The sequence below is a fragment of the Apteryx rowi genome, unplaced genomic scaffold (genome assembly GCF_003343035.1).
Source record: "Apteryx rowi isolate R43461 unplaced genomic scaffold, aptRow1 scaffold_48, whole genome shotgun sequence".
NCBI lineage: Eukaryota > Metazoa > Chordata > Aves > Apterygiformes > Apterygidae > Apteryx > Apteryx rowi.
The window spans coordinates 611,610-636,276 of record NW_020450738.1 but is presented as its reverse complement, the minus strand read 5'-3'; the positions used below and the strand labels follow the sequence as shown (position 1 = coordinate 636,276).

General features: G+C 41.1%; 1 protein-coding gene across 1 annotated transcript; it reads right to left on the bottom strand.

Moving 5' to 3' along the window:
• Positions 1 to 157: 157 nt before the first annotated feature.
• Positions 158 to 24,662, bottom strand: DAPP1 (dual adaptor of phosphotyrosine and 3-phosphoinositides 1; the record flags this gene model as incomplete). The annotated part of the gene is made up of 9 exons (XM_026078391.1): positions 158 to 1,833; positions 2,294 to 2,381; positions 2,976 to 3,061; positions 4,895 to 4,957; positions 5,200 to 5,247; positions 7,267 to 7,397; positions 10,609 to 10,742; positions 14,096 to 14,218; positions 24,619 to 24,662. Coding segments are annotated over 9 exons (768 nt in total), but the record flags the coding sequence as incomplete, so codon positions are not given.
• Between the last annotated feature and the right edge of the window lie 5 nt (positions 24,663 to 24,667).

Below are 24,667 nucleotides of genomic sequence, written 5' to 3'. Positions count from 1 at the left end.
CCACTTTTTTAAGGGAGAAAAAAGGACAAGCCTATTTTACAAAGCTTTAACAATACAGTACAGAAATACAGAAGATTTCTACAAGTTTTATAACGACATTTTATTCAGAAAAGTCTATATAAAAAAATTTACAAATATTTGGCATTTCTAGGTTAAAATAAAATGGTATTCCTATGTACAAATCTGGATTCCTTTTTCTTCCAGGGTTAAACTGTTCTTCCCCTTCTCCTCTTAAGCCTTCTCACAGTAAAGGCAGTTACTGAAAACTGACTGGCTATCTGAGCGTTACTAAAGCCTTTTGCCAAAGCAGTGTGCACAGGGGGAGAGGTTTGCATACAACCTTATGGAGGACACTTGGCCATTAAACAGCCAGAGGGAGCGACTCCCTTCCTTCCCCCGCTCCTCCGGGACCAGCAGGATCACCCGGCAGAGGTGACCCCCCAGCCCTCTCCTCCAGGCTCCTGCCCTGAGGTCAGGCCAGGCTGCCCAAGGCTTTACCCAGTTTGGCCTTGAAAACCTCCGGTGTGCCTTATTTTGCTTCTAAAATACAACACCTCTTGCACTACAGCACTGAAGTACTGGCCTTCAGCTTGCAAAACTGTAGTGAGCACAGAAACTGTTACATGTATATGAGTCTTCCAAAAATACATGGAAATTTACATCAGGTTATGTAGAAAATGTATTCTTGTAAATTCATAAGTTATTTTTAGAAAAGATCGTGCTTTTCTATTATTGTTGCTCATCTTGTTTAACATAAAGCAAGCGGTGCTTAATTCTAGAACATCTCAGGTTCTGGAYAAAGCCTCTTATTTCATCTAGCAAGTTCTCTATGTGAGAAAAAAATACAAAATCCAGCCCATTTTCAACAGGGGATTTTAAGGGGCCCAACTCATAATCTTACTAAAAAGGCTGGTGTTTGCTGCAAGCAAAGCTTTCTGCAGAGCCCTGCCATTGTCCATCCTTTGGCTCCTGTGGCACCTATTTCATACATGAGCTGGGAACCAGTTGCCAGATTTTTCATGATCCTACTTTGCAAGTAAGTGTGCTTTCATGATGCTCCTTACCACCACCTATATATGCCATTTACAACAAATGTTCACTTGTAGTTGTTGCTGCAGTGTAAAGCTAAACCATACAAAAATATATTTGACCAGAACTAAGTGTTATTCATCCATCACTTCGAAAAGGGCCTTGAAATATTAAGTTTATTCTTTGGATTGTAATATAGATATTATTTACAAAAATATAATCTAGCTGATTTCACAGCTATGAGAAAGCATTAACTCTGTCATTTTTCTTTTAATTTAGATTCTAAACAGGTAAAACAGAAGAACTATTTAAGGTTTCTAGAAAAGACTGATTTTAAATAACAGGCTCAAGGCTACAGAATATGCTGCTAAAGGTTAGCTGCGATGGAGCTTGCAACAAATTCTCAAGGGAGTGCTCTGCATTACCACAAAAGTTTTAAACAGTGAATACTTCTGTGACTGGTTAACAGGTATATGAATTAAGTATGCATTACAAATGCAAACCATGCATATCAAACCAACTTTGTAATTTTGCAGTGGTCTCCACATGTGACTCAACAGCCTGAAAGCGCTCAGCTGTACAAATCCCTTGTGCGCAGAGCTGGATGCAAATCTGCACATGCAGGGGTATCTGCACAGGCACGTGCTCGTTATTGGCAATGGAGACATTCGAAACTGTCCTCTTGTAATCAGATGCCTTCCCCTTAGCAAAGGGACAAACCCTGCCAGCTGAGTAGAAGTATTTGAGGTGCAACTACGACTTGAAGGTGGCATTAGGCTGCTCCAGTTGTTTCCGTATTTGTGACTAGAACAGAAAGACAATCCATTACTGTTTGTCTGCATGCATGTGGATGAGTAAAAAACAAGCCAAATATTGAGTTTTAAGCAAGTAACATTTTCAAGCCTTTACATTGTCTTCTCGTCGCTTGCTTCACAACCCAACACATGCAGTCTGTGATGCTCTATACTGTTTACAATCTTTGTGAGATGACATCCTTAAAGACAGAAATCATTTCTTTTTCATAACCAGGATATGTTAAAAAGGCACCCCAAAAATGCTACAGCAGGTTTGCAGGCCTATACATTATTTGAAAACTACATATTCCAGTCTGGTTGGCCTGGAAGACAGAACAATTACTCCCTTCTTTGCAAATACTGGGAATTGTAGCACTTCTGTGCGATAATATTGTTTTCTTTTATTATGGCAGTACCAAGGGTACTGCTGCCTGAAGCATATTGTCATTTAACATTGCACATCATCTTACCAGTTTCCATCGCAATATTTTAATCCACTCATCTGCTTCTATTCCAGTTTTTGCACACAGGTAGTATGTCCTTAGCGGGAACACTAAGCTGTAAGTAAACAATTACAATTGTTTCTTAAATTGCTAGAACAGTCAGTAGTTCCTCCTAAAACTGAGCCCATCTGGCCAGCACCCACATTTGTTAAGACAGAGCAGTGGAGCGAGGCTGTGCTCTTGTACGGTCACCAGAAGAGAGCTTAGCCAAGAATCGCTTACGGTCCTTTACAGATTGGGGATAGGCTGTCCTAGGCCCACGCAGAGAAAAGACCTGCATTTGGGCAAAGAAGTGGTTGCTGTGTGACCTGCAGCAAGATTTGAACTCAGGAGCTGGGGACCTTACCTCAGTAAGAGTTCCACGGGCCTAGGCAACGATTACATGAACTTACAGAATTAGGAAGGGAAGTGCACACAATACAGGCCTGCCCGCTTCCTGTTCACCAAGAAAACCCCTTTTGACAGTGGTGATCCCAGCAAAGCCATGCAGGACACATGGAGATTTGGTTGACAAAAACGGACTCAGAAGAGAGAGGAAGATCAGGATTGCAACCATCAAAGGAGCTTTGAGAAGCTCCCACCAGTTGTATTTCAGACTTCCCTAGCTATTCTGACCTTTCAAAAAGGTAGAAAAAACATAGCAACTTACCAGAAACAATTGACTCTTTCCTGGGAGTAGTCAAATTGCACAGCTGAGCATTCAGTTAAGTCTAGTGCCCGAATTGGTTCTGTGGCCTTGAAAATAAAACGGTGTTAAAATGGAAACATGGAAACAGAAGCTAAAACTATCTAAGCTCATCTTCAGTGCATATAGACCTTGATGGGCACACCAATTTTTTCCAGGCATAGGTGGTAGAGCTACAACACTGTAAACAAACTAGCAAAATTAATAGCAGTGCTACTGCAAGAGGAGCTCAGCTAAACATAAGAAATAGGACAGTCAGTTTAGATCTAAATGAATGACAAGAGTACAGCACTAGCACAGGAAATTTAGAGCTAGAAGCAGACTGCTGAGAGTTTGGTTGATGTATTATAACATGACCAACACAGTAACAACTTTGATATCACTTCCAGCTAAAATATTACTTTCATAGAGACAGGGAATGTTTATAGGGCCTATCAGGGGTTTGGCCTAACCAACTGCTGGAGATTTAATTAATTCCTAAAGTGCTTTTAAAGGGATGAAGCTAGGAAAGGAGAAATGCAAAAGGAGAGCTGGAACAGCAGCTGCTACAGCAGGATTGATGGTTTTGACTGAATGAACAACATGTGTATCCAACTTCCTTGGGCCAGGCCCAGAAGTGCTTGGGTCAGGGATGAAGACTGTGCACTACTGCCACCCATCTCTCTTACAAGTTTAATTCTTCCTAGGTGTGAGAGTCCTTTCCTGATTAGTTTCTCTCAACCTCACCTTGCTGAGCACCTTATAAGAGGCAGCTRGAGTAGAAGAACAGCTTCCTCTCTGCCCAGGCAGCCTCAGTCCCTGGCCAGGTACAAAAAGTACATGTTGCTTTCCCACCTCCTCTATGCTAGTTAGGTGCTACATTAGAAGAAAGCTGTTTGTGCCAAGGTGTGTGAATGAATGCTGTCCCCAGGCCAGCGGTAAGCTGCTCGCCAGTAGGTATCTGCAACTCCACAGCAACAATGGGAGCACCAGAAGGCAGCTGGAGCTGCTGCCAGGGAGGAGGCCGTCTCTCTGACAAAGACACCTGCTTGCCTGGTAAGTCATAAAAGCTACTCAAACACTTGGTGCTCTGCCCTCTGAAATGTTATCCTAGAAACTTAAGTCAAGTTGGCTTAAACTGCAGTGAAAACTGATGTAAGGCCCATAGATAAATAGCTGTTTATATATGGTAATGTTTGGGGAGAGAGGAGAGTTGTATGCTGTTGTGATAAAATCCGTTACGTGTTTGGAATGGGGCTGGGCAGACGTGTGAGATAAACCGTTTGGCTGCATCAGTGGAGGAGCCTGAACTGGGGGTAGAGAAGCTCTAGAGGTATGTCCTATTTTTACTTGGTTTAAGATAAAAATGGAGTAGCAACTGTAAAGACAAACCATTTTTCCCAGGTGTAACACCTTAATCTATGGCAGAATGCTAGGAGGGAGGAACTTTCTAAATGAGGACCACCAAAAACTGTGCAGCTATTTGAAATAAAAGGATTAAATAAAGGAGAGGAAAAAATACTTCTAGCATTTGCAGAAATACCCCAATAGCCATGCTATCTCTTAGTTAGTGGGTCTAAGCCACCAATGAAAGCTACATTGTGCTGGTAGCTTAAAACTCACTGGACAAAGCAATTAAAAAATGCACTGCAAAGAACAACCCTGTTTAGCAGGTATGACTAAAGGAGTACAATAGACATTTTCTAGCCATAAACATCATTAACCTGTTCCTGTTAAAGTCATCAGCAAACTCTGACTTTATTTGAGCAGATTTGGTCCCTCTGAAAGTATGGGAAGCTTTAGCCTGGAAAGTGGTGATGCGTATGTGAGAAGCCAGAGGTGCAAGGGGGCTGCAGCTTTCCTCTGCAGAGATTTGAAGAGTAGAACTGGTGTTTGCTACTTACTGTCTGGTCTTTGAAATACTTCAGTTCATTCCTATGCAGTGTAAACCACCTTGTCTTCCAGTTCTGAAAGATCAAGAAAGGATGGTAATTGTCTTGTGAGAACTTCAGTGTAACACCACTTAGGGAAGAAAGACCTTTAAAGCTGTTAACTTGCTCTGGTTTGCAGCCTTGCTTTGCTGTCCCCCAAAGCACCAATAATTATTCCTCTCTATAGAGGAATACAGGTGGAGCTATTTCAGCTCCGCATTGTCTCTAGCTTCTGTGTGTGACTACAGGGTGGAAGCGAGGAATAGAGGTTTCCTTACCTTGACTATTTTGCCCTGTTTTATCAAATATCCTTCTTTTGTACCAAGCTGTGAAGTAAGAAAGAAAGGGATCAGGGTTAGACGCTGAGCTCTGCTTGTATTTCTCACATCCCCCTCTTGTCCTTATAACCCGTAAGATAGGACAGCAGCCTGTTCACAGTAAACTTTCCGTCACTGCTTGCTCCATCCTTGCTCCTGTACATGCTGCTCCCCTCGTGCAGCCGGATTCCCCGCTGAGGTACACAGGGACCTGCACCGGCTCTAGAGGCTACCTGTGAGACCGTGCCCCTCTGTGCAAGCTTCTGGCTCGTACCTTGTCAACCAAATGCAGTAAACCAGAACCAACTGGGGTTTGCTAGCCAGTTGAATTAAACACAGTAATTTCCCTTGAAATACGCGAACTCGGAAAGAACCAAAAACGTTTTTTATTTAGGCATCCTCTTCTTAGCATGCCCTCCCCCACAAGTTAAGGGAGACAAAGTCAAAATTCAGATGTGCTTATTGAAAAATTGGCTTTTGAACCGCTTCACTGCCATCATCAGTGACCCTGGGATGCTGTGGCTTCTCAGATACCCACTGAAACTCTATGTAGGGATCTAATTGTGAGACTGTTCTCCTCTTAAAAAACAGATTCTTGTCGAGTGAATTGCTATTTGCTCTTGAAAAAATCTTGCCTTTTTATTGGTCATATGTGAAAGGGTCATGTTTCCTTGGAGGTAAAGTTGGAACAACCCAGCTATGAATGATTGTGAGAGACATCAAAACACTTTCTTCTTTTAACCRCTTTATGCTAATCCTTATTAATTTACCTCTTTCTCTTTTTATCCCCAAAAATAATTTATGATTAAAGTACCTTCCTCTCTGTTCTGGGCATTACTGTCCTAGACAAACCACCTGTCTTGCTCAGATATGAGATACTAGGGATTTAAAGTCTCTAATTACTGTCCAAGTGAGTCACAGATGTCAGAGCAGGTGGCCCAAATAGATATGAAGATGTTCTCTTGTTTCTTATACCAGTAAGGCATAGCTTCTAACATGACGCAGCTTTTTTACTGTGCTCATAATTATTAGGGTTGAAAGTATGGAGGCTCTTCTCTATCGTATTGCTTTCTCTATGCTGGGTGCAAGTCTGTGGCAGAATTTGGCAAGCCATCTTCATGCTTTAGGACAAGGTGATTCTTAAGTTGTAAAAAAAAAAAAAAAGTTCCAATGTGAAAATGCCAAAAATCTTTTTAATATAATAATGTACCTATCAGGATATAGGTACACATATTAACCTGTTTGAATCATGCTTCAGTTTGGGGTTTCCAAATGTGTCCCTGCCTGTCTTACATATCCTTTTCCCGCCCCCACTCTCCCCCTTAATTTCAAAGGGTCACTTTTTAATTAACCTAGAAAGTTGGAGATGCTCTTTCCTTCCTTCCTGTTAGGAAGGGGCTGTATAGTGCTAACTACTAAAATGGTAAGAAACAGTGAGTTTGTCTGATATCACTAGTTGTTTCCTGTCAACTAATCCTCATATTCACTGAGTGAGACAAAATGTTTATGGTATTCCTCCCCTCACCTGTGGAGAGAGAGAAACTTCCTGCTGACTGTAAAAGAGGTTTGCCAAAACAAGAGCTTACTGTGCAGCCTGACATAGGTATTATTGTATACAGCCTGACTGTTGTCAGAAAGATGTGAGAAGGGTTATGCTTGTTTTGTGGGTGTGCAGTGTGTTTTTTGGGGAATCAAAGAAAAAAAAGTTACTTAAAAGCTTTAAGCTAACATTCAAAAGGGAAGCTAATACAGAAGAACTGTGTTCAGGTGGCCAGGCTTGCGTAGGTCAGCTCCAGGTAATATTTTCCTACTGATGGCACTGAAGGTCTCAAAGACAGAGTGTGAAGGGCCTTATTTGTCGTGGGACTGTAGCTAATAAGACTTTTTGTTCTGCTGTGATTGACAAAGACTTCCTGTGTTTAAGAACCCATAAAAAGATGAATTACTGGTGTTATTCCATAGCTTACTTCAGCAATCATACTAAACTCAGGCTGGGAGAAACCCCCCTCATGCCAGAACACAACTTACTGAGGGAGCATTTGGAACAAGATCGTTTTCTGTCTTTCCTGTCTGCATCGCTGTGTGAACTCGGACAGACTCATAAATGGAAGGTTCTTCGACTTTCCGTGGATAGGGATGCTTCAATACGATTAAGGTTCCTGGAAAGAAAAAGAGCAGTAGCGAGTTATAAGGTCGTGTTCATTGCAGGTTCTTAGCAAAGAGCTGCATTTTTATTCTAACTGCGATAGCAAACAACCTCCTTAAAATAGTAACTGCTGTAGCATCTAATCTTTGTTTTTAAATAATGTCATAGCATACAAAATTTTGCTATATTTGCATTTTGTGCCGATATTGTCGGCTCTTAAAGAGGAGGGATGCTAGGATTGCTAAGAATTGGACTTGAAACCTACAGATGACTTGAGTCATTCGAAATTGAAATAAATATAGTTTAATGAGTTATATTTTGTAATGGGAAGGGCTATAAAGGGAAGCTGAAAAATAATATATGAAGCAACCAACTGAAATCTGATCACAGGCACAGGGGTGTATGCAAATGTGAGATATTCAACTTAGAATAGGTCCAAAGTCAGAATCAGCTTAATTTTCCCTAGTCTGCGGAGGGGAGAAAGCTTTACCATTTAAAAGGAAGTTGAGAACTTCCATCATCAGTCTATGGAAACTGCTCCTAACCGGTTGCATAGACTCAAACAGAGTACTATCATATGTACACCACAGAGATCCTTATATCAGAACTGGAAGGACATTTTAGAAAAGTTTTTTTTTTCTAGTAAGCTCTCCACCTTTTTTTCTCCACAAAAGATGCTTTTACAGAGTCATTCAGTAAATATATAAGAGAACAAGTAAAAGCTGATCCAGCTGCCCAGTAGCAAGAGTCTTTCTGTAGGTTTGTGTTTCTAAGGAAGAATGAAAACTAGTATGCAGCCACATTCTTGGAAATTTTAGTCAAGTTAAAGTAACTTCAGCTTTTCTATCTGGCTTGTGGCTCAAAGTTCCTTAATGTTTTCCAAATGTAGTTAAAAACTGGTAACTAAATAGGTAAGAATAACATTTTAACCTTGTCACTTTGAATAATGACAGAAATATGATGGTATATTGCTTTAACCTTGTTACTGAATAGTCAGCTGTGTATTCAGGAAAACATCTCACAAATAACACTAGCCTTAATTTTCTTTTTAATTATCTGTAGTTCAGGAGGAAGTGTACACATTATGACGTAGAAAAATAGATGTGAATCCATGCGGCAATGCAAAGTGGAAACGAAGCTGTAGTCAGACAAGGCTTGTTGGGCTTGGAGCCCAACCCTGCAGCTGTCCCCATACAAAAGAACCGCTGCACTGCACGGACCAGTTTGCAGGGCTGCAGCCCRGCGTGTTCAAGCACTGGCCTGAGAGCGCCTAGTGTGCCCCTTCCAGAGGTAAAAGTAGCCCCAATGGGGGGGGGAGTAATGATTTCCACTGTCTTCCATTTATGTATTGCAACTCTTGGTGTTTGTCTTATAAATTCCTGTCCCTAATCAAGCCAGAGATGAAAAGTATTCATATTACTCTGCTTCGCTCTGTTTCATTCCTGAGCTCACAGTTTTTCTATAGCAAACTGTTTAGGAATGTAACAATGAATAAAAAATTCGTACAACAACTCTCTACTAATGCCCGAGTTAAAGGTCATTTGCTGCCCCTCGCTGAAAGGAATTGTGGCCAAAGGGGTAAGAAATCGGAGCCTGTTCCTGGCTCTTCTGCCGACCTGCTGTGTGAACCTGTGTGGGGCCAGTTGTTTGACCTCGCTGGCACTGGCTTTAGAGTGGGTCTTCATAAGCCCCTACCTGCTTTTTGGCATAAATCAGTTGCCACCCAGGAGAGCTCTGACATCTGTATTTGAAGGAGCATTGCCTAAGTGCTAACTCTCCCTATTTATTGCTGTCCGTAGGAAGAAAAGGCAGAAGGTTCCTTGATGTGATGTCCAAATGCCTTTTCCTACCTCGTAGCATGTTCAGCTTAAATTAAAGCAGTTTCACAGAGCCAGCAGAATCTGATTAGGGAGCTTTAAGCTGACAAGTGAGCCTATCACTCAGCACTGTCGATCCTGTCCACAGAGATCACGTAACACCAAATCCTTAATTACTAATGTCTGTAACAGAGGCAATGAACATGTGTCTGAATATTTCTATATGTCATCTGAAATCTTTGCAAGGTTAGGCTTGTGGGTGTATGTCTGATTTCAGGGAGAAAATAGCTTACTGGCACAAAAGATATACTTAGAAACTCTCTGTTCTAACCGCTCATAAAAGCAACTTAAAAAGAGAATGCTTTGAAAGATAGAGTGCAGTGTTTCAAGTACCACTGCGTTTTTCTTTTAAAATATCTTACCAAGTAACCCTACTGTTTAATGGTTGTGATTCATTTGTGTTAAAGAGTACTTGTGCATATTTAGTGTGTATTATGGCTATTGTGTGCGCCAACTATTATTTAACTATTTAACTGGACATTTACATATATTATTAGGCACCACTCTACATATCAGTTGCTTGCATACACTTTCTACACACGATACCTTTTTTGCCCCCATCTTGTCTTTCTTTACACTAACTTGTACTGACTTTTAAATCTTAACTTCTGCGTTTCCAGCTAAACCTAAAACTGTCATTATCATGGTAATATGCTTCTGTTTCTCCTGGGATTCCAATGTGGTGGCATTCAACTCATTTGTAGGAATTGAGTTTAATCTTCTGACTATTAATTCAAGGTTAGCCATTAAAAAATCCTGTGCTTTTTCTTTCTCTTAAAAACAAGGCCAGCCACTGCGGTGGGGCATGTAATCAGCACGCTGATCCTCTGTAGTCAGGAAGAAGCAGCGGTAAGACAGGGCACATCCCCTACAGGGAAGGGGAGCATGTTGCTGCAGACTCTTCCTCAGATGAAGCACAGTGCAGCTAAACAATTCCAAGTCCCTTTTCTACTTATTCTTATTGGGGGATTTCAGCTTTATATTTGATAATTTATTCTCTAAGTAATCAAACCCCCTGCTCTGGTTTTGCCATTTTTGGAAAGGTCCTGCTACTCCTAGTACAGGCATATTTTGAAATGCTTCTTTCCTCTCTCATAAATAAAAAGAGTTCATGTCCTTGGCTAGCAAAACCACAGTAAGTTTATATGTAGTTTGTCTTCAGAGTACCTGGAAGAGTTTCTTAAGGGTGATACCTTAGATGCCCGAGGTGAACACAAACAAGAATGTCTGAAGAGGAACACATCAGCAATACAGGCATCAGATAAAGATCTGAATAAAAGGAGCTTGCGATGCATTACATGAAGCATGGCAAAAAGCGTATTCACACATGCATATGGCTCTCCTTACCTGTCTCGCTTCCAATTAAAGGCTGATTTGCAAAATGCATGACTAATTCCTTCAAGTTAGAAAATTCATTAAATCCAAATTTGAATGTAGTTCCTGTATGTTCCACGTGGAAGTGTTTCACAGAATCTTTTCCCCTACAATAGAAAAGGAAAAATCTGTCAAGACATAAATGCCAAAGAAATTTGGGTACCTACAACCCTTGAATAACAGTTTTCACTGCAGGAAATGTGGACTTGCAGGCCCTGTTTTATACAGTAGACTGCAGTACAACAGATACAAAGGAATCCACAGATTGCAGGTTGAAAATCATTGTCCGAGTGGTAATATCAGTGTTATTACCATCCCTCACAAATACTCAATGCATTTGAAAATCACATTTGTTTTTAAAAAATAAATAAATAATCACTGCTTTACAGATGAGAGACAGTGAAAAACCAAGTAAGTTCAATTAATTCATGTTGCAAATGGGCAACAAGACTTATAAGCATGGTATCCAGTCCTCTAACCAAGATAATACTCCTCCACGTACCAGGCTTTAGCTCTGATGGTGTATCCACACCCCTCGGTGTTCATCTTGTCAGGCGTCCTCCTGATCTCACTAAAAATGTTGTCTTCTTTCAAAATTAGACTCTCTCTTTACTTAAGCATGGATTTAATAATGTAACTTTGGACACCTAAGGCTTTCATATTTTTTTTCAAAAGGCTTTTCAAAGTCTGCTTTGTCTCTGTACTCATACGAGGGGTCTCTTTATCATGGGCACTGTCTAACATGAACTACAGTTCTTTTTCTGTTAGGGCAGTCGCATCATTTGTTTACAAAAGTTGATGATATTTAGAGAAGTGTGCAAGGCCTCACTTCTGGGAAGGGTGCTTATTTTGACTTCTGAAGTCAGTGAAGCACTTAGAGCACCTCCCTTGTGAGAAAGTTATTTCTGTTAATATTATTGCTAGCATCCAAAATGGTCCAGACAAAAATCAGGCTCAGGAAAAATATATGCACCAAATATACTGAAAAGATTGTGAAGAAAGGCATTTATAATGTATTCCTAGCAGGTGGTTAAACAAACATACATCTTTGAATTGTCCTTGAGACATAAATTATATTGTAGAATATGCATCTATCAGCTTCTCCTGTGCTTTGCACTATGAAAACACCTTTGCCTTCAGTCAGCTCAGACATAGGCCATCTGCACTTTGCTTCACACCCTATATATCAAATAACTGCTGTGACTGTTTGCAGTACTGACAAAATTTTCATCTAGTTTCACAAGAAATACAATGTTGCAATGAGAGCAACTTTATTTCCTAGTTCTTTTTTAAAGTTGGCTAATTTAGCTGGGGGAGGGGATTTCAGTCTGTGTGATCTGTCTCTCTAGCTTCTTATTACAGATATGTCAATAAAATCCCAAGCACTGTTTCCTATTAAAACAAACCCTAACAATGACTGAAGTGTCTAGGGAGGCAGAGGCAGAAAATAAAAACTACAGAAGGAGTTTAGGAGAAAGGGGCAGTGACAGCCAGAATTGCTAAAATGATCCTTTCTATAAAAACATATCGGAACAAAATCAAACCACTTATTCCAAAACAAAATTTCTATATTAGTCAAAAAATGCAAAGGAAAACTTAGAATTAAATGGGCAATATAAAATGAGTAAATGAAACATTTTGAAGTGAAAATCAGTATTTCAGGGGAGTTGTACCACCATAAAACTAATATAACGGAGTAAAAGATCAGGCTCTGGACTCTGGTTTGGRATACTCTGTGCATCTAATAATGCAATAAGTGATTCTTGATCCTACTTGGAGAGCTGATTAACATACTGGAATTGGCCTGAAGTAGACTCTTCTAGGTATTTTAAGCCTAGATTTAAAACAGTGAATTTATTTTGATCACTTATTTAACACTTTAACTTTTATTTTCTATTAAAAGAACAGTTTAATTTCATTTTTTGTAATAGGTTGTTTCCTGAGTGCTCTTGAAAAAAATAGCTTCTGGATCTTTTTTTGAAAGGTTGCCTGAAGTAAAATACTATAAACAATGTTTAGTTATACTTTACAGTCAAAAATAGCAACCATTAAGATACTGATTCATTTATTTTTTTTAAGGAGTGCTATTATTTATATATCCTACTGTCCTGTTTCACAACATTTACACATAATTTGGCCATTATTACTCTGAATATTCATTCTGTAAAAACACCTCCAGACCTCAGTCTGGGGACACACATCCCTGCACCCCCCAAGCTTGTTGTATAAATAGCTGTCTATAGTGGTAAAATTTCAGGGGGGTATGTATGGGAATACTTGCTTTTGGGCCTTCTATCAGAGGTCAGTGAAGCAAATTGTATTTGTCTTTCACACCTCTRTGGAACAGGGTATGCGCAAACTGCATTTTCCTCAGTTTCCAGATGACTACACTTCCAAATTATAATGGCTCCTGGTACTGAATACATGGAAAATCACTAATCTCAAGGGCATGTGCTGTGTTCTTGTCTATTAGGGTTGTGAATAACTAGTGAAATGTATCTATTAAAGTGACCTTAGCTTAAAAATTTACTGTGRTCCAGCTGAGCTGTGGTCACTAATCATCTGTAGGCTCAGTTTGCRATAGAAATGAGGTCAAATGCACTAGCTTAAATTTTAATAAAAGAGGCTTAATACATCTTATACATTTGCCAAAGGCTAAGAATGTACTCGGGGCTGGTTACCTCCATTCAGCTGATGTGCAGCAACTACCTTGTGCATCTGATACATTTGTATGTCTCCTCTACATCTTAGGAGGGTCCTTAAATGTGATTCAGTAGTGAGGTATAGGCTGAATTATGCATGCTTTGTATAGGCTGCATCCTCAACTGATGTAAACTGCTGTAATTCTGACTTCAAGGGCATGATATTTGTTACTCTGAGATATTGCTCAAATCAGTCATGCAGTACTGGCTAAAACACTCTTAGCCCAGAATGGGGGAGGCTCACTGCAAAATACTGCATCATCTCGCAGAGATGATTGTTCCCATACAGTGGAACAGGTACTGTGAGCTGTATAGGAACAGACTGTCCAGAAACTGGTGAAGTTATCACTTGTTAACTTCATATTTAGTACTATAATCTCCTCATAAAACCTTTCTACTCCCATCAGTCTGTTTCTTGAACTCCTGCAACTATCATAAAGATTTTTAGCACACAATGCAAGAATGAACCTGTACAATCAATCTATACAATGATGTTCTTCCCAGGAAGATGAATTCATACTTTGCAAAAAATAGAGCAATTTCCAATTCAAAGTCTTTTTTTCCTATCAAAATGTCATTCAGCAGGATTCCACCATTAGAAATACATATTTAAACAATTCTTGTTCACACCCTGGAAAGAAACTTGTAGGTCATCTCAATGCAGGAGAGTTGCAAACAAATATGGGAATAAGTGAAGACTTTAAAACTGTCAGCTGGGTAGTGTTAGATAAAATCAGTCACTTCTGCCCATAGCCTACCTTACAGAGAGCGAGTATAGGCCTTCCTTTTCATTGCTCTTCCTCAAGAGATAGCTTCCGTCCTGCCCATTGGAGAGAAGCAGCGCTTCTGCTGCATGCCGGGTAAGATTATCATGATACCACCTAGGAAGACACAAGGGTTAAATCATCACTCGCTCTTAGTGTCAGCGTTCGTTCTTGGCTGGCAGCTTCTGCCGAGTTATGAAGCGGAGCTGGGGAAAAAAGGAAGGCCTGCAGCTAACACTGTTATAATGGTGAGTTACCATTCTGGTCCTGTGCGCACACAGGTTGTGCAGAGCTGGTCCCCTTTCAGCAGCCTCCTTTTGACAAGGCCAGAAAATGGTTGGGGGGGGGGGGGATTGTTTGTTTGTCTGTTTTGAAGTTGGCGTTCCTTCAAAATTTGTAAACAGCTGACAGTTTGAGGTTTTTGTTTTTGTTTTTTAACAACCTTGCAAACTTAGCCTGCATGAACAATGAGACATTATCTAAATGTATGTTGATTTAGGTGAAAGCAATTTTGGGGGGGTATTCAGGTTCCTTTGTCTATTTGCTAAATCTGTACTTCCTGACATACCTACACACTTTAGTACACTTCCTCTTTTGGGGCAAATGGGCAACACTGTTAAGAAATCTCCTCCTAAATTCTACATTCCCTGCAACTCAGTTCATCTGTACTGTTAAGATCTATAAGAACCCAGATTTGCCTAAATTTAAAATCTTCATTTGAAGCCTAACCTTTCTGGAGGAAAGAACAGGGGAAGGGAACAAAGTTATCAGATAAAATTTAAAGATAAAACTTAAGAAATTCTGATATCATTGCTGCTCAGCCACACATGTTCTGAGCAACGCAGCAAAGCATCTGAACACTTGTTTCATTTAATGACATGAAAAATTAGACAAGGAATCCACATGGAATTCCACCAGAAAAATCCTGCAGATAAGATCATGAAACTGTGGTTATGGCCTAATTTCTGTCCGGAGTGATTTAGCATAGAAAAACTTGATTTTTTTGGTTTTGTTTTTAATAGAAAATCTCATTTTAAAATGTTTCTTAGACTGAACATATAAAACAGGGGCACAGATATAAAAGGCTGGAGTGTCATCCCATAACAGATGCAACTTCAGGTGCAAAGGTAAGAGGAAATACAGTATCTCTGAGCAGAGTTAGCCTTTTGTTAATAAACAATTATTGTGTCTTCGTTGCACCTTAACGTGCGGGGACACTGTGGGAAGAGCAGAGCTACCTCTGGTGCTGAACTGGGCACAGTTCTGCCAGCAGTGAGGCTCTTCCGTTTGTGTGTGTGTTGGTGGGGGTCTCCTCCATCCTTTAATTTGTGTGTGCGTGTAGCTTTGGGGTCAAATTCTATTACTATTTCAGCTACAGAAATACAGGTTGACAGAGAGCTGTATCACAGCCCTTCTTGGTGTTTGTATTATGGCAGCCTTCAAACTGAAATGACGTGTAATTGTATACGCCTCCTCCTTATCTGTTCATTGCAAGTTGCCACTAAATTTGGCATCTTCCCACTCCACTCCCCCAAAGTTTTAACTCTGGATTTAGACGGCTGCCTATTTGAAAGGCCAGCAGGTTGATAAATTGCTTTCTGAAAGACTTCTGAATGTTAACCCTACGGAAGACAAGATCCCCGTGAAACTTAATACCAGCAGGATATTGCTGCTTTGGCTCTAGAATGTGCTCTATGGGCTGTCTGCACTGTAAGGAGTAAAATAACAAATATTTAAAGATCAAAGGGTCATCCTCTGGAACACCTGTTAGCCAAAATCTGCTTTGGGATTAACTGCCCAAGTAAGTAATAGTCAAAGGTCAGGTCTGTCCTGATGCTAGGAGGCTGGTATCGGCATGCGCTCTTGGCTGGATCTAGATGTGGGAGGACAGCACTGTTTGAGGGGAATCTCATAATGCATTTTCTCCCACTTTTGTGCAAAAGAAACATGCATTGAGAAAAATCTGTAAATGGCCAATTTCATAAAGAAGGTGTATTCAATTTGAGGTTAAGTGCACTGTTACCTTATTTCCAAAAAGCTTTTTACTAAGGTATTTTAAAATAGAAGTTGCTCTATTTAAAAAATGTTCTTTTTAAGTGTGGTCTCTCTTCAAGCACAAAGTCACTGACCAATGAAATTTTACTACTATGCAGCACCAAAAAAAACACCTTACTTGGGGAAATAACACTGTCATAAAGTGCATATTGCAGTCTTTGGTGAAAAGGTTCCACCGTTCTTCTCTCATGAATATGCTGTCTCAGACAAAAATCCCTCAAAAGTTAAGGTCTTCTTGCTCACTTCAAAAAGTAGAAATGGACGTAATGCCATAATATGGCTTTTCATGCCAAAGCAACTGTTATATGTAGCTATTTTTTTCCACCTTTCTCCTGTCAGAGAGTGAAATAGCAGCATAACCTGACAGCTGTTACTGTTTGAACCATGCAAATAGTCACTGAGAACTTGTTCCAATAACATTGAACACAGGTACAACTTTAAAATCCTGGGGCAAATTCAGTATTTGCACACAGACCACCAGGAAGGTAAGTATGCAAATAGTCTGTTCTCCCCATAAAGCCTGCTTGATCACCCAAATGCAAGACTAAGAAGAAACTAAAAGGGAAGCCTTGGTACAATTTTCCTCAAATCACCAGAGTAGCTGTTTAAAAAGCCCAAATTCTCCTTGGTGCAAATCAACTATGAAATGTATTTAACTATAACAGTTCCGAACACACTTGGCACTGCTGCCTGTACTAACCTCCTATTTGTAAATGAGTGATCCTGACCATAGGACAGTCCACTGTAGAAGGATCTGAACTGCCCTGTTTCTTACTTTGCATCCAGTAGAAATGCTAAATATATGCTAGGAATATCTTTAAGATGTATGCAGCTTCTCAAATCTCTACCTCTTAAATTGCTGCTTTAATTGAAACTGTCTAATTTAAATTGATTATACTGCAGTCTGATGTTATGTACAACAGTGGTCCAATAACTGAACCAAGGTCAAAATTTCATGTCACTGTTTCTCATAGTCAAGTCCTCCGCCTTTGCACAGCCAGTCTAATAACTGATCTGGAGCCCCCAAGAGCCATTAAGTACCACTGCTGACTGAAATAAATGCCAACACAATTTCATGCATGCAGTGAAGTTCCCTAACAGCCATGTGGGGAGATACTACTGCATATATTTCAACTGAATTTAAATATTTGTGGGGAGGAGGGGAATCCTTCAACTTCTCATGTTTGGAAAAATCATTTAGCCAGCTCTTTGAATTTTGTGGGCAAAAAAGCAGGATTTAAAGAAAAGTCATATTAGTCCGATAAATTCTGTTCTACAGCATCTGATATCAACAGAACTCTTAAGACAGCACGCTGGAGCTCAGCTTGTATATGTGCTGGTATTATGTCAAGGTGGGAGACATGTTTCATTCAACAGGACCTTGTAAGGGGCAGCCACCTTTAGCTTAAGTTCTGCTCTTATTCTCTGTGATACCTACATACCTGGGGGAGGAAACTGTTGATGGAGAAGATAATATATCTCTATCTCCCTGCCTAAATAAAACAGAAAACTAATAAAATGTAATTAAAGGCTCTACAAATACCTGTCTTTCTGAAGCCTTTACTAAGACCATGAGCAAGCCATTCTAGTTATTTACTTTCCTGAGAGAAAACTGAATTCTGTCTTACCAGCCCTTCCAGTTTGAACCACATTGTATGTCTTGTGTATTGGACTATTTCTAAAAGCCCTTACAAAAATCATCTCTATTTGACTCAACCTATAGAGCTTGTATTCACTACAAAAATTCCCGAAATAGTCTCTGTGCTCTGCCACTTGTCAGACTGAAGGTCACCAGGAGTGCAGAACTTGCCTGCGGCTCCTGACAGAGAGCTCTGTGAAGAAGCACACAGAGAGGAARGATGGAGGAAAGCCTTTCCTTGCCTCAGAGCCTAGCTGAATCAATCATTTTGGCAGGTGCCCTTGGCCTTGGAAATGTTTGTGTTTCAAATACATAAATACTTCTGGGAGGTTTTTCTTTTCCAATAAATTTTCCTTCTCCTGTCAAAAACCCTGCTTGCTCTAGTTCTTTTATTCAAGCTTCTGTATTGTCAATTTGACCAGCCACTTCAGTAACAACATCATTTCATAATTGCTACCAGAATCATTTATCCATTCTTGTTACCTTAACTGTGTGTTAAATTACATTAAGTCTCTTTATCCCATATCCATAACTGCTTGTGCTGTCAGTGTGTGTTGTTGAGGGACTGTGCTATTCTTCCTGCTCTTGGGGGTCAGTCTCCTGGGCCCACGGCAGAATTTCTTACAATGGCACTAGCAAGATAAGCTTTCTTTCTCTTTGGAAAATAAAGTTTTCAGAAATTAGACAACTATTCAGATTGCATCAGTGACAGTGTAGCAAGGCTTTACTGAGGTTGCTGTTAAATAGAGGAGGAGGGAGGGGAAAAAAAAAAGACGATTCCCCAGAGAGGCAAAAGCCGTAGCACTCGGCCTTGTTCCGAGAAGCTGCTTGCCCAGTCACCAGCGTCATTTCCCCTGACAGGAGGCTGGTGGCTGCTGCAGCACAAACCCTGTCCGCATCAGCAGTCGGTACCGCCACAGCTGTGCCAAGTGGCACTGTTCCAAAATAGGGCTTGCTGATGTTGTAACTTATTTTATGACGATCTCCACGTAGTTAGTACAGTGACTACATCTCCCTACCCTGTGGTGGTGATGAGGAGTACGCTACAGCAATGTTTGGGGTGGGAAATTCCCTTTTCCAGTTAAAAAGAAAAGCCTCAAAATGTTCATTTGTTCTCTTCAACAACTCGATGTTTTAAAGAAAAATGTTAATGAAATTTCCCTTTGAGGGTGGAGAGGGAAAATCTATATCCCCCTGCAGATCAGGGAGCTCATTATGCATGGGATTTGTCATTTCTGATGACACTGCCAAAGAAACTGTACGGACATTTTTCAAGAAGCTTCTCTTCTGCCTGTGTAAATAGGGGCTGGTCAGTAAAACTGCAGCTGGCATCAGGTGGACTAACTTTCAAACTCTACTGGAATACAGAAGGAATAAAAACACCTAGCTGTGCTTAACCTAAGGAGTAATGTTACATGACTTTTGGATGATCATCTCGGCCCTTTCCATACGCAATCTGCTTAGTGCCCAAGAGAAACACTTGCTTGTCTTTCCCATAACAATAAAAGTCAGCCATGACCAGTATAGAGCACAGCAAGAAGTTTTAACTGCCATTTGTTTTTACTGTTTGGAGTGACRCTTAACTTTGAGGTATGTCTAGCTACCAGATAGCTGTTAGATAAAAGTAGCAAAGGTTGTGTCCTCATCAGAATATCTTCCCAGGTTATTACAGACGTCTTGACTTACTTTTGTAAAAAGTTAAGCAGTTTAAAGTTCCTTTTTAGAAACAGGAAGGAGATTCTTGATAGTCAGCTGGGTTATCTCCCTACTCCCTCCTCAGAAACAGCAAGTTGGTGCAATACTACTTGTACTCCTGGGCAGGTGACTGTCCCTGCTGATGGCACCTCTGCTGCCCAGGCTACAGGAGCCAAGCAGAAATGCAGCAGTTGAATTCATCCGTCTCACCCATTTCTGAAATGGAAGAGAGATCCACATTAGGGGGAAGTGGTCTAGATGTGCTCTCAGTAGGATTTCATTCCTAAATTATTTCAGAGCAGATATTTACTCTGGATTTTGCAGTAGTAAATATTGGTAGGCTTTGCCTCGCCCCCCCCCCTTTTTTTTTTTCATAAAATTATCCTGCACTACAACCAGTTGAATTTTTACACCTTGAAACTATTTACTAGCTTCAAGATTTATCCCCATTCTTAGATGAGAGGAGTTACTGCACTGCTTGAAGCAAGTGGGAAAGCATTCATTTATCTCTTTGGGCCAGATGCAATGCTTTTTATGTGCCTTTATTCCAAAAATGACTCTGCAAAACAGCCTCATCAGTTTCTGTATTCTCTGTATGCTGGACTTCAGCAACTTCCAGATCAGATGTGCATATTTAATTTTTTTTCCTATTGACAAATTCTAGAAACATCACCTATCATCCAAAAGTCAGAAGGGTTCTCTGTACTTCACATCAGTAAAACTGAAGATTTTGCAATGTTTCTAATGGCTTACAAGTTGACAGAGCGCTAGAAAATCAACAGAAAGGGTGAGAGACTTGGATGAAGGCTAAAAGGAGTTATAGGTGGCATGCAACCAAAAATGGTATTTGTTAGACATCCTTTCAATGTATAATGTTGAAACACTAAATCACACACCCATGTAAAGTATACTGTTGGAATACAAGGGTGCCATTTCACAGAAAAATTATTTTAAAAAATGGAAATGTAAGTGTCATCARTTATCCAACCTTAAAGTTTTCTCTCTTCTATCAGTAGGCTTTCACTAGTTCAGCTTCTGCTTCTCACTTCCATTTTCTCTTCCCCTTCTCTCAACTGACTCTGTTCTGGTTTTCACCCATTTCTCTTTCTTTTTTAAATCCACTACCCACTTGTTAACTGTCACAATTTTGTCCTTGAAATTTTGATTTTTCCCTATTAGAAGCATAGATGAAGACAACTTCTGACAATTTACCCTGTCTTAGTCACTTCAGTTCCTGAGCACATAACTACATTTTTATCATAGTATAATTTAGGCCTCATGGTCTAATTTCTTTTTTCTTACTAAAACTAAGTGTGAAGAATATTGTTCAGTCTTAAAATATTGTTACTGTATTGTCAAACCTGGAGCTGGAGAAATGAAAATCTGTGCTACCAGAGACAACAAAGAACACTGGCACTGCAGAGGGAAGAAAATTTCAAAAACTTGTTTCCTCTTCCCCAGTTCTTTTCACCACTGAAAGACAAAACAAAGCAGTATCACCAAAGCCATGTTATGTTGGAGTCAAAGCTGTGTTACCAGACTAGCCTGTAATGGCTTGGATGACTGGCTATTCCACATTCTCATCTCTTGTGCAAATATGTGAGTTACAAAACGGAATTCCCCAAACTCACACTACACGTGATAAGCTACAGGAGTTCACGCCGCAGCGCAAAGGCTGATGTTTTAATAAAAGCAGCAATGAACCCTACTGGGAAAAGGACTGATTCCAGCAATAGCTGAATAGGCCTATTAAGAAGACTCAATAAGTTGTCTTTCTTTTCTTTTCAACAAAGATGTCTCTTATTGTGTGTTTCTTTTAACAAATTTCAAAGTTCCCTATTTAAATATTTCCTGTAATTTTAGGGAAGAAGTTAAGAATTCTAGCATCTCTTTAATTATATATGATATTCTGATTTTGGTCTTTCTCTTCTGAATGCTCACTTCGAACTCTTCATTATCTGACCACCAAAACTCTCAAATAATTTAGAGCGCTCCAAATACGTACAAGCCACTRTTTTCCCTCAGCATGAAGGACTGAAAGAAACAGCATAAGCCAGGAAGCTGTTAAAGAGGGGAAAGTGATGGGTTTGGCTTTCTTTTGGTGTGATGTATGAGGCCAAAACGTGTATCTTTATAAATACTGAGGCTTTGGAGGAAAACAACACAATCTGATAAACAGTTGTAGATGTTTCTAAATCTTTCAGTGGCTGTGATTGTCCTTGATCATTATTTGGATGGTTAAATCCTTATTTCTTGTTCACTTTTAGTGATGGATGGGATACCTGTAGAGCAGGAATAAGACAAAAGATTTTTTTTGCACACTTTTTTTTTTTTTTTACTGTTTTGACACAGCAGCAAAAGAGCATTCTTGATGTTTTCACTCTTGAAAACTTCTTTTTTTTTTTTCCTGCATTATTCTTAACAACTTCAATATTTCTCATGCAATTACTGGAGCACTAAACTGGAACAAACCAGTGAAAACCAGGCCCTCCAACCTAGCAAGGAGTCAGGTAGGTTTTACACTGCAAATTCTTCTACATTGCTGTCAACTTTCAGTTCGGGTGTCCAGCTGACTTGGCAAAATATGAGGATATTGTGGTACTCAATCTCCTTTCTCTCAGAAGTAAAGAAAAAGTGCTTCCCATTTAAGACTTCTTCAAACCTTCTCCAATTTCTTTGATTTTTTTTGAACAGTAAAGCAGGTCTAAAAATAACCTGCTTCAGTTCTCTACAAAAGGYATGAGAATTTCAAAGTTGCTCCTCATTCGAATGAATTTTGTCTCTGTGGGTCTTTATTATTGCAATGATGTACATGAATTTTAAAAAAAACAAAGAAACACTTCTTATATTAATATAAGACAGAGGTCCTACTCAGATTCAGGTCTCAGTTGTGGTAGATACTATGCTGGCATAAGGGGAACTTATCACTGTCACAGAGCTGGAGACAGTTTAAGGATTAAAAAAAAGCCTTGTGGTGGCTGAGAATTTAAAGTTATGCTCTGTATTTGTTGAGAGTGACAGGCTCACTTTTCACAGTTGATATACATACCTACATTAAGAGATTCACTACCTGCACAGTTAATATACRATGTGGAGAAAGACAGAGCCAACCTGTATGTTCAGAGCCTGAGAGTCCCCTCTTTCCTCTTCAGAAAATTCAAGAAAAGTGGACCTAATACTAGCTGAAAGAAGGGCTTCACTCAACAACTTGAAAGGAGTCTGCTCGGCATGTTTATTCATGTTTACTTCATTTAACTCAACAGATTGCCCTGAAATAGATGCCTGATGTTTTGCTGTAGTGTGAAAAGTTTCAACTTTCCATTGAAGGAGAAGCATTTTAAAGTTGTAGCTTCTTTTACATCTTTGTAGCCTTCTCATTCACGGTTTTGTCAGGCTGCAGCGCTACAAGGTGAGGATGAATTCCTCGCCAACCTATGAAGCCCTCTGTGAGCACAGATCCCTGGCATAGACCTATTCAGCCCATACAGCCTAAACGAATTGCAATCTTGCAATATGCAAGTCTTGCAGTTTGCAATTATGCTTCCCTCAACAGCTGCAACACAACCTGTTTCTGTGCAGCAAAGATGCTTTTTTTTTTTGTATGAGAGTCATCTTACAGAAGTAAAAGGAAAAATAAGTAATGGCCATTCTGGGTTCCATTACAAGGTGATTTGTTTCACTTCATATTTGTTAGACACATCAGCAGCAGGCACTTCATAAACGAGTGCTCTCAAATAGGGGAAGATATCAGCTGGTAGGAGATAATTGCAGGTGCGTCTCTCTTCTACTCCAATTTCTTCGCTAAGTAAATTATTTGCCAAAATTGATGATCATTGAGTCCTCATCCGTAATCTTCTATTGCATCTGTTTTCATCCTTGCTTCCTCTGAATTCAGAGATGACACCAGAGCCTTTTTGCATCTTGCTGGTCTTTTTTCTGCTTTGTCTGCTCCTTTACTCTGCTGTCTGGCATCCTTTCCTCCCGGTCGCTATCCGCGTTGCTCTTCCTGCCGCTGTCTCCCCTTATCAGTGGCAATGCTCCCCGCTAAAATGCAAGCCTTCCCACCACAGAAAGCAAAACTAGGGAGCCAACAAAGTGAACGAGTTGTGTTTAAAAACGGCCAACGGCAAGGGAGGAGGAAGAAGAAGGAGGTCTGTTGCAACTTCTGCCCTTCCTTTTGCTGCTTGGGTTTCATTTTCGAGCAAGGATGGCATCTTCAGAAGGGGTAAATAGCCCTGGGCTCGTCTGCTCCATCTCCAAGTTGGCGGCGGCCCGGAGCAGCTGCGACGCCTCCGCGCRCGGCACAAGGGCCCAGCCGTGTTGGGCCGGCAGCGCTGGCGTGGCGGGGGCGAAGGTCCGTGCGGGGACAACACGGTACGAGCAGGGCTCTTCCCACTGTTTAAATGCATTTAAGGAGCACGGGGCCCCCTCTGGGCATCGAGCAAGCTGCTGGCCGCCCCAGGAAGGGCCTAACCTCTGCTCTCCGCTGTATTTAAAACGCCTGCTGGTGCGCCAGTTTTTCTAGTGATTATTTAGTTCTCATCTAATAATTATTTCTCAGATAATTAGCTGTTGCTCACGTGTTGCCCGCTGCATGCCACTGTCCTCTGTACACCCGTAAACCCATCAAACTGACGACGCAAACGAGGCTCCAGGCTCCAGCTTCGAGGCGGCCCTGAGCGGGCTGAACCTTTCGGCGGGATGTTCAGAATAAACCGCGCTTTATTCTATTTCACTCCTTTCTTTACTAACGATCAGGAGCAAGAGGCAGCAGCTTTTTTTCCCCCCTTACTACCTCCTGCCGCGCTGCCCCCAGCCCTAGAGTGCCGCCGCGGGAGGGGGCGCCATTTCGCGAGGGGGGTGGGGGCTACCGCGGGGGGCGCCATTTCGCGAGGGGGAGCCGCGCGCCCCTCACCTCAGGTGCCGCCCCGGGGGGCGCCATTTCGCGAGGGGCAGCCCTGCGCCCTCAAGTACTGCCCCGGGGGACGGGCGCCACTTCGTGCGGGGGAGCCCCGCGCCCCTCAGGTGCCGCCCCGGCGGGCGAGGGGCGCCATTTCGCGGGGGGAGCCCCGCGGCCCCGGGGTGGCGGCGGTGGTGGTGGTGGGGAGCCGCCCTGGCCGCCGCTTACCCGAGCGCCTGGAGCTCCTCGGCGAGCTGCTGCTGCCCGGCGGGACGCG